At 38.5% G+C, this 9,166-nt stretch overlaps 2 protein-coding genes across 2 annotated transcripts in view; one reads left to right on the top strand and one right to left on the bottom strand.

The window, feature by feature from the left end:
- Window positions 1–152, bottom strand: part of KTI12 (KTI12 chromatin associated homolog) — a 6,243-nt gene extending 6,091 nt beyond the window's left edge. The window contains 1 exon segment of the mRNA XM_029959753.1: window positions 45–152. Within this exon segment, the coding sequence (XP_029815613.1) occupies window positions 45–152 (108 nt within the window).
- A 581-nt stretch (window positions 153–733) lies between these two features.
- BTF3L4 (basic transcription factor 3 like 4) lies at window positions 734–8,965 on the top strand. Its single transcript, XM_029959786.1, has 5 exons — window positions 734–823; window positions 1,598–1,711; window positions 4,006–4,207; window positions 5,609–5,668; window positions 6,533–8,965. The coding sequence occupies exons 1-5, from the start codon at window positions 770–772 to the stop codon at window positions 6,577–6,579; spliced, it is 477 nt and encodes a 158-aa protein (XP_029815646.1). The 5' UTR covers window positions 734–769; the 3' UTR covers window positions 6,580–8,965.
- Window positions 8,966–9,166: the final 201 nt, after the last annotated feature.

Raw genomic sequence — 9,166 nt, 5'->3', positions numbered from 1 at the left:
CTCTTCTCCCGCCGGTGCTGATCCCTCTCTCCGGCACAAAGCACACGCGGAGGGGGCTTCCCCGTCATTCCCGGGATCTCTGGTCGCTTGCTGGGGCACAGCAGCGGAATGCGTTCCTTGTGCTGGAAGGCTGGAGGTGTTTTCCCATCCATTACGGGTTTTTTTCAGGGTTTGCAGTCTTTAAAGGTCCCACTTGACCCGTGGAAGAAGCCACTGGACTGACTTCCCAGTCATTGAATGGGATGCAGGGCTTCCAGAGGTTCCTATGGGAAATCCGTCCAGATCTGAACTCACGGGGTTCAGAGCTCACTTATTAGTTACAAGTATCAGAGATTCATTATATGGAAGTAGTATTCGAAGTAGTTTAGTGATGAATCTCTCCCTGGACTCTCTTAAAGATAAGGGTGTTTCCCAGAAGCAGTTGTGCTGGTTTGGGTCTGGTTTGAGTTCAGTTCAGTGCTTCCGAAAGTAAATTGGCACTCTGGGAATTTACTGATGGGGAATGAAGTGTCTTGTTGATTTGTCTTATTGTGTCACAGACACTTCAGCTAAATGGCCTACTACAGGACCACTTCAGATTATTTAGGTTTTAAAGCTTTGTTTGTGTGTTTTTGTTGGACTCAGTGTTTTGGGTAGTGTTCTGTAAGTTTCGAAAACCCACCGCAGTCTTAGGAGTGCTTTGAAAATGGACTGTGACATTTTTTTTTCTTACTATTTTGATTGTTAACTTGGGTTTTGGATCTTCTTGTTATTTTTCAGACACATCACTATGAACCAAGAAAAACTGGCCAAGCTTCAAGCACAGGTCCGAATAGGAGGAAAGGTAAGAAACCCCCCAGAGATGCTTTTCAAAACATAGGCTATAGTTCACAGAAGGGGAAAAACTATATTTCTGAGACTTGACAGATATGTTTTTTGTGTGATCTGTATCATGGTGCTTCTACCTGAAATGCAAGTTTCTTTCAGTTCCCAACTGCTGGATTAGCAGTTTCCAGGGTGTAAGAGTTCTGTTAATTCAGTGACTTGTTGTGACCTGTGGAAGCTCCAGCTGAGCTCACCTATTGGGTGTTCCAGTTCTGCCTTTTCCTTCTTCCTGTTGGGGATTTTCAATGTCCACTCCAGGCACTAACTCTGCATTGAGCTTTGTTTGTCTCTGAGCCAGCAGGTAGTTAATCTGACCAAAAAAAAGGCATGGAGTTTGTTCAGTGCGGGGGCCTCATCCTCTGCCAAACTTCCACAGAATTTTGCAAAGTAGAAATTCCAAAATTGCTGTTAAATCACTGTATTTGTGCTTCGTCCTGGAAAAAATAGAGTTCTTGGGGAAAATTTCTTATATTTTGCTCAGTAGTAAATAGTATCTTTGTAATCTGGCTTGTAGGAAGGGAAAATACTGCTGCTATTTGGTGTCTTTTGGTCCTTTACATTTAAGAAAAACCTTAAAATTGAGACTGATGGCTAAAGCTGTAGGTAAAGGGAAATAGGACTATAGAGGCATCTCATAACTTGGAAGATGTTGCTCGGACTGTGGTAGGACTTTCACAATTAGTGTTGAGAAATTTTGGGCATAGCTGACTGTTGTCTCTTGATTGTTTCCCAGGGAACAGCTCGCAGAAAGAAGAAGGTGGTGCACAGAACAGCTACAGCTGATGACAAAAAACTTCAGAGTTCCCTCAAGAAACTGGCAGTAAATAACATTGCTGGCATTGAAGAGGTATAGTGATAAGTGTTTCCTGTTTGAAATTAAATTCACTGTATTGTTTTGGGGGTCATGTGGTGGGTTTTGCTTTTGTTTTTACAACAGGCTTCCAAGCAAAAACTTACAGGTCTGTTTATTGATAGACAAAGTTATTTGATTGATTGTTGTCTTGGTGAAATGAAATGCGTGTATGTACCTGGAGAAAGAAGGGAGAAGGTTCTGCTGGCCACATAGTGGTTACAGGAGGTAGTAAGCTATGTGTTGTGCATGTGTGTCTTGCAGTCATCACAGAACAAAACTTCTCTTTGTTCTTGACTTTTATAACCTGATTCCCTACTCAGAAGAGCAATAAGTGCACGTGTTCTGTGCAGGCACATCCAGGGCAAGAGTTGTGTGGTGTAGAATATAAAGAAAAGTTTAGAAATACCTGGAGTAAGAACTTGAGTCCATATTATTAAAATTAGGATCCTTTACTACTTTACAAAAGTTGCTGGAATTGTTTGCAGTAGTTACAGGAGATGATGTTTCTTAAAACACTGCAGAGACCCTACAGAAGCAGCTTCTGTGCTAATGTAAGTGGGAATGTGAGGGTGTCAGATGTTCCTTGAATACCTCTAATTGACAGGTATGAATGAAACATGTTTTCCATAACACTGTAGGGAGTGACACTCATACATGGGAGGAGGAGGTTTTCCTCCATCATGAACTCAGTATTACTGTAGTGCTTGGTTAAAGAAGCACAGTATTTAATCTGTGATTAATTAATTTAAGCAGGATTGCAAGGTGCCTGCAGAGGTCACACAGTGCATTCTCTCTTCCAAAGGCAAATGCAGATTTCACTGTAGCAGCCTGGTTTTGCCTGTAGATTTTCAGTCCTCTCTTGCATAAGCACTTATTTCTCTGTTTTCTTAAGCTCAGTGTGTATATACTGAGCCATGTGAACCCAAAGAGTACACAGTTCTGGGTGTGTGTTTCGGTTTCCTTTTTCACACAAATCTCAAGATCTTTACTTAGACACAGTTATTAAGGATTTTAAATGTCTTGATGTGAAGACAGTGCAAAATGTTTCTGCCTTGATAGCTAGAGACAGAATTGCAGTATGTTGTGTTCAGGTGAACACAAGTTGACCTTGGTAAGCTTTGTGTAAAAGAGTTTGGAGAGGATAGCAATGTTGAGTCAAGCATGAGTTAGTCATCTGTGTGGCTTTAAAAGGTTTTTAAGTAACAGGATGACTGTGCTTGAAGCCTTTACCATTTCCTTATGTGCAAAGGACAGGACATTGTTTAGTTTTGCAGGAAAGCAACACACCTGGTTTTCCTGTTCAAAACATATTTTGATCCTCTTCTGCTGTGTGGGGATTGAGAACTTGAATGTTTTTATATTTTAAATCTCTTATTTCTCCCTGTAATTTCTGCTAAAAACCTTGCTTATTAATTTTGTCACATGAGTTTAATACCACTGTTGTGTTGGATGGGTAGGACTTTCCTCCTTTGGTCAGACAAAATTATTTTCCACATAACCGTAGTTTAGCCATGCCCAGAAGAAAAACCTTTTTAACTGTCCATGCTGTCTGCCATTAAGTTAAAAAACACAACGTAAACCCATACAAATATGCCAATATAAACTGACAAAAGGTGCAAAGCAGGGCACTACACTGGCCATAAATCTTAATTCTTGGTGATTCAGAAGACCAGGAAAGAAGAAGAGAGCAGAATCACTGTATGATGTCCTTAGTTTTATAAGAGTCATCATGGAATTACTGGAATTTCCTGATAGGTGTCACAGGTACCTGTGAAAGGCAGTGGCTTAAAGTGGTGTGGCTGGGCTTTGCTGTTGGAGTTTTTTGAGCCTGTGAAGAGTCACCACAGAGCTGAAGGGTTTGGTTGGTTTGCTGGGGGGTTTCCCTCCCCAGACGTTCTTCACGTTAACACGTTTATACCTTGCGGTCTAATAATCTATGTGTATTTTTTTGCTTTTGTTAAAAATACACATAAACTGCATTACAACATATACTCCTTATGTATTTATTAGTATTCAGGTAAGTTCATTTTATGAAGGAACCATAGCTGTTAAATTCTGCCTCATCATATAGTATGTATGAGCCCATATTTTACCATTAACTCATATTTACTTCCAGTTTAGGTGGTATTAATTCCAGGTGCTTTTGTCATGGTTATGTTATTCTTTAAGAGGAGTGGTAGCTTTGTAATTTTTTATATTTTAATACTTTAAATCTGGATTTTAATGATCACACTCATTCAACAAGATGCTGCAACACTTTGGTAAATGTTATTACTATATTTAAACAGGTGAACATGATAAAAGATGATGGAACAGTTATTCACTTCAACAACCCCAAGGTTCAAGCTTCCCTGTCTGCCAACACTTTTGCAATTACTGGTCATGCAGAGGCTAAACCGATCACAGAAATGCTTCCGGGCATCTTAAGCCAGCTTGGTGCTGACAGCTTAACAAGTCTCAGGAAGTTAGCTGAACAATTCCCAAGACAAGGTAGGTCTTTTGGAGTCTTTCATAGCTGGTTTAAAGAACATATGAAGCACTTAAAAGTTTTAACCCAAATTTAACAACAGTACGTGACTTCAATAAAAGTGCACACACCCTTGATTACTTTATATTTGCCACTGTTGAGGAAGTGTAGGGTGGGGGAAAAACTTTTCTTGTTGATTCAAGATTATATAGGCATGCCCTGATTTAAAAAAATAGGTAAGTCTGGCATGCTGTTATTGCAGGTGTACAACTATGTATGGGAGACTACTTAGGAAAGCAAGTTCACGTTTTCACTTGGAAAAACTCAGCTGGTTCTTTTTGTCAGGGAATCGACTCTGTTTTCTTTGTTCCTGCAAAACATATTTCTGTTGTGATTATAGAGTAAGGAATATGTTCTTCTACTCCTCAATTCCCTTTGGAATTCAACCAGGACTTAAGAAATCTAATTAAAAAGGAGAGTTTTGATTGAAAATTTAAAAAATCAAATCACAGTTTTGACTGTGATTCTTGATTTTTCTATTTATTTTAAAACCTTGGGAGCATGAGGGTGTGTGTATATGTGCTATAATTATTATTGTAATTTTACAGTTCAGAAATGAAGATTAGGGACAATTCCAGTTAAGACTGTTCTGGCCATTAAGATGACTGTAGTTGGACACATTGCAATAGTCTGTATTTGGAACTGGATTATACATCACCTGTTCTAATGTTTTCAGCAAATAGTTATTCTTTCTAAATGAGTTTCAACTTCTTCCACGTTTCATGTTCAGAGTTTAAGTGGAAGTAAAGGGTTTCTTTTTCTTTATTAATAAGTAAAATACCTTTTAAAATTCAGAGGGGTGGATAATCATAAGCATATTTCATTTGATGCAACCTCAGTACCAATGCATGCTGTACTTTCTTTGGATAGTACAGTGAGGAAAAAGTACTTTATTTTTCTAGTTCTTTCATTTCTCTGTTACTTGGAGCACGATCTGTGACTGACAGAGTAGGTTTAATGCAGGACAGCTGATATGGAAATACTTTTTCCTACAGTTGTGGCCCCTTGGTAATTGAATCATATGATATGTTGGTCACTGATTGGTACCACATTGTTGTTGTGTTGAAACACATGACACCAGTTAGATTTAGTCACACTGGGGGTTTTCTATATCATTTGATCTTTTGCAAGCTCTGCATGAATTACCCCATAGCATTTGAAAATGGCCCTGCCAATACTTTGGCATAATAATGTCCACACATAGGCCTTTTGGTCATGCTGTTAACTGTCAATACCTGGTCATTTGTGTGCTTTTCACTATCGGGGAAATGCTTTCTTTTTTTCACCTGTGTGGTTTTTATTGTGTCATGTGAGTATCCCTAATTCTGTATCATGAGAACTCAGCACCAAATTTCTTTTTACAGTGTTGGATAGTAAAGCACCAAAATCTGAAGATATTGATGAAGAAGATGATGATGTCCCAGGTAGGCACATACACACTTTATGTCCATTTAATGTATAAATATTTTGATTCATACACTGAGATATTTAGCTCTTGGTGTGATTATACTCCTCACTTGCTAAGAGAGGCTTCATATATAGGGCAGCATTAAAACATGGCTTTGAAGTCCAGCTTCTGAAAAAGGGTTTACTTTGTGCAAACATCTTAATTATTAAGTGAAACTAGGTTAAAATACCTTCAGTGAGATTGAGCAGGTATCTGAATATCCAAACAGGGTTTTAGGGCTGCAAAATGACACAATTGGTATAGTTATCGGGTTGTTTTCAAATCAGAGACTGGAGTGGGGATTTTTATTTCTATAGTAGAAGAATAAAAGCTTATGTCACTATCTGAAAGTAAAAAAAATATGGTAAGTTCTTAATATGACAATGAATAACTGTCTTATTAATCACCACATCCTACTGTATCTGTCAGTATGGTGTGTTAGCTAAAACAACACACTTGTGGATCAGAGGTTCAAATCCTCATGCTTTGGCAGTGCTTTATTTCTTTGTGACCTTGCATAAAATTCAATTCTCTAAAACTTCAGGCATTCTTTAAAGAATGCAGATGCTTGAAACCCAACTACAGCTAATAGAGCACCTCTGAAAATCAGATCTTAATCACTGAATATTAGAATTTTCACTGTCTGAGTGTTCCTGTGTTTCTAGTTCTTTGTGTATGTCCAAACAAATGATATTTTCTAAAGTCTTTTGAAATCTGCCCATAAGAAAATGATTTCCCTGAGTGTAGTTAAGTACTACTTAACCTCTCCTATAATATATGCATTTTCATTAAAGGTAATCTTATTGGGCATTACTGTATTAAATATCTTCATCTTTTTCAGATCTCGTAGAAAATTTTGATGAAGCATCAAAGAATGAAGCTAACTAAAACATTAATAGTTCTGGAAGCTGGCATGGACTAGATTTAAGAAATCAGCTATGTGGTTCCAAAGTTTAAAGAAACAGAGAACATCATCTGTTAATAGTTCAGTAATATAAATATTTTGTATTTTTATGATGCTGTTTGTTCAGCATTTTCTGTCAGTTGATTTTGCATTTTGCACTTACTCCCAGGATCTACTCTTTTGGTCAAAAAAGAAATGTCAGTGCATTTTGAGGGGTGTGTGTATGTGTGTGGGTGTACGTATAGTGGAGAACAAATTGGAGAACGCTTATTTAACCATTTCCCCTTTTCCTTTGGAAGTAGAAATAAAACGAATCTTCAGCATTGCTACTTTTGAGTACCACCAGATAGCGCACAGAAGGTAGTTAGGGTGAACTTTTTGTTCACATTTTGTGACCTGAAGGCATTACACCATTAACACTTGGGGTTAATTTGCTGTTAACTATTGTACTTGCGGATGTTTCTCAGTGTACACATTTGTTATCAACCCTGTGTTGATCCCAAATGATACCGAAGATGAGCTGTTTCAGCAGCTTGTTTGGTACAGTAACTTTTTTAGAACCTGGTCTCAGAAAAGTGTGCTTTTCTTAACCTTCTTCAGCTTTTTTTTTTTTTTGTCTCTAACCTTTTGATACAAGCTGATATTTGACTCTTTCCGTGTAGGCTTAGCAGTGTGTTCTCCTGTTGGTTACTGGAGTATTTCCCAGTCAAAAGAAAACCAAACATTTTGGTTCTCTACTCTTGGGTCACTTCCTAAGCTTGGAGGTCTGGTTGGTAACAGTCCAGTGCACCAGTTTTACACAGTAACCGGTTTTTGCTTGAATAACTTCAAGCTGTTCTCTTGGCATGATTGCATTTACTAGCAGCTGATGATCCACTGTCATTCTTAGGGCACTAGGAATTAAATGCACTGTGTGAGCAATGCCTAGGGTGGGAGGAAAGAGTTGTTGACACTTTGCCTTGCTTCCTACTGGGCAGTTTGTGCAGTGATTAGCTCTAAAGGGATTTTTTTTTTTTTGCCTGTAACTTACCTTGGCCTATAACCTACCTCTAGGTTTGGTGTCATCTATGTAGTAGCTTCTTACAAAACACAAATGCTCCTCAGGCATGAGGAGGACATTGGGAAGTACTGTTGGTACAGTGCAGTATTTATGACCTTTCTTTAAAATGCTTAATGTGAACCTGTTTTTTCAGAGGCTCTTTCAAGGTTCTTGATGTAATGTGCATTACAGTATAGTTAGACATCATCGTAACCTCTGTCAAGGGCAGCTGTGGCTTAAGAAAGCCATTCTGGTTTTGTTTTTTTCTACATCTGTCACTTAACTATGGCTTAATTGGAACATATCAGCTTTTGATGTAGGCTCATATGCTAGAGAACTGTAATAGTCCAAGCAAACAGTCCATGAGTTCTGGAGACTTCATGAAACCACAGAAGTAGAACTGTAGTGGTTTGTCCTCTGAACTCCTCGGTTCGTTTTACAGGCTCCGTTCCGTTTTTCCTGTTATATTTTATATACTACATGGATCTTACTACAAAATAAAAGTACAAAAGAGGAAATGCTTCCTCCTGTGTGTTGTCTGCTCCTCCCACCAAGGGCAGGTGGATGCAGCAGCTGTTTGGAACAGCACTGCATTCCTTGTGGCAGTGACTGAGGAAGACACATGCAGGACTGGGGAGGATTCCGGTAGGGCTTTAGGATTTCACACTCCTATACCCACTCCTGTTTTCCCTATGGTGATGAATGAACCTTTGGTTTGTTGTATGGCTGATCAACTGCAGATGATTTGTGTCTATAAGGAGGAGATGTCTTCATTGGTGTGTGCCCAGTAACATGGAATTGCCTTCTGCTGCCTCTGCGAGCCCAAGCAGTAAAGGAAGGACACGAAGCAACAGGTATTTGCAGTGTTCTTCCATTTGCTTGAGAGGTGTGAGCAAAGACCCTTTCAAAGTAGCAACTGTACTGAGATGATGTATGGGACATCCCCTTCCTAAATACTAATCAGATACTGAAAATTCCTGCTCATTGGTTTCTGATGTAGGAAGTATGTCAAAAGTAATTTTGAGAGAGATTAAAAGTAAGCCTTGGAAACAATGATTCCATAAGTTTATATAGCTGAACTTTCTAATTCCTCCAAAATACTCACTTAGTTTTTTGCTCTTGGTCATGACAATTTATGTGTTAAACCCTCAGTTTTTCCTATGTTGACAACCAGTAAACTAACTATGCTAGCTTATGTAGTTCTATTCAGTTTTTTCACTGTATCTGGAAACAGTCAACCACTTACGATTTGCTGCTGGAAATACTAGAGCTTATCAATCATTAAACTGATTTTAATTAAAAGTAGCCCATCAAGGCTGTTGTGGGAAAAACTCTTTTTTCTTTGTATTTATTCATGGTATAACACAAACAGTGCTTGTACATGCTGATGGAAATGCAGGGTTATTAAAAGTAGTTTCAGGGAGTGTTGGTAAATAAAAACTCCCCACACAAAAGTGAACATGAAAATGTTCTTTGCTTGGCTTGAAACTGAAATATGTTGATAACTTGCTCGTATTTGTCAGCTTCCCATG

This window comes from Manacus vitellinus, unplaced genomic scaffold, assembly GCF_001715985.3.
Source record: "Manacus vitellinus isolate BGI_N305 unplaced genomic scaffold, ASM171598v3 scaffold_21_pilon, whole genome shotgun sequence".
NCBI classification, from domain to species: domain Eukaryota; kingdom Metazoa; phylum Chordata; class Aves; order Passeriformes; family Pipridae; genus Manacus; species Manacus vitellinus.
Note: the sequence above shows the minus strand (reverse complement) of the source record. Positions and strands in the feature narration are given on the sequence as shown.

Coding starts and splice junctions, on each gene's coding strand:
- BTF3L4 (XM_029959786.1), top strand. CDS start 770: ATGAACCAAGAAAAACTGGCCAAGCTTCAAGCACAGGTCCGAATAGGA. Junction 1,712..4,005: donor ACATTGCTGGCATTGAAGAG/GTATAGTGATAA, acceptor ATATTTAAACAG/GTGAACATGATAAAAGATGA. Junction 5,669..6,532: donor AGAAGATGATGATGTCCCAG/GTAGGCACATAC, acceptor CATCTTTTTCAG/ATCTCGTAGAAAATTTTGAT.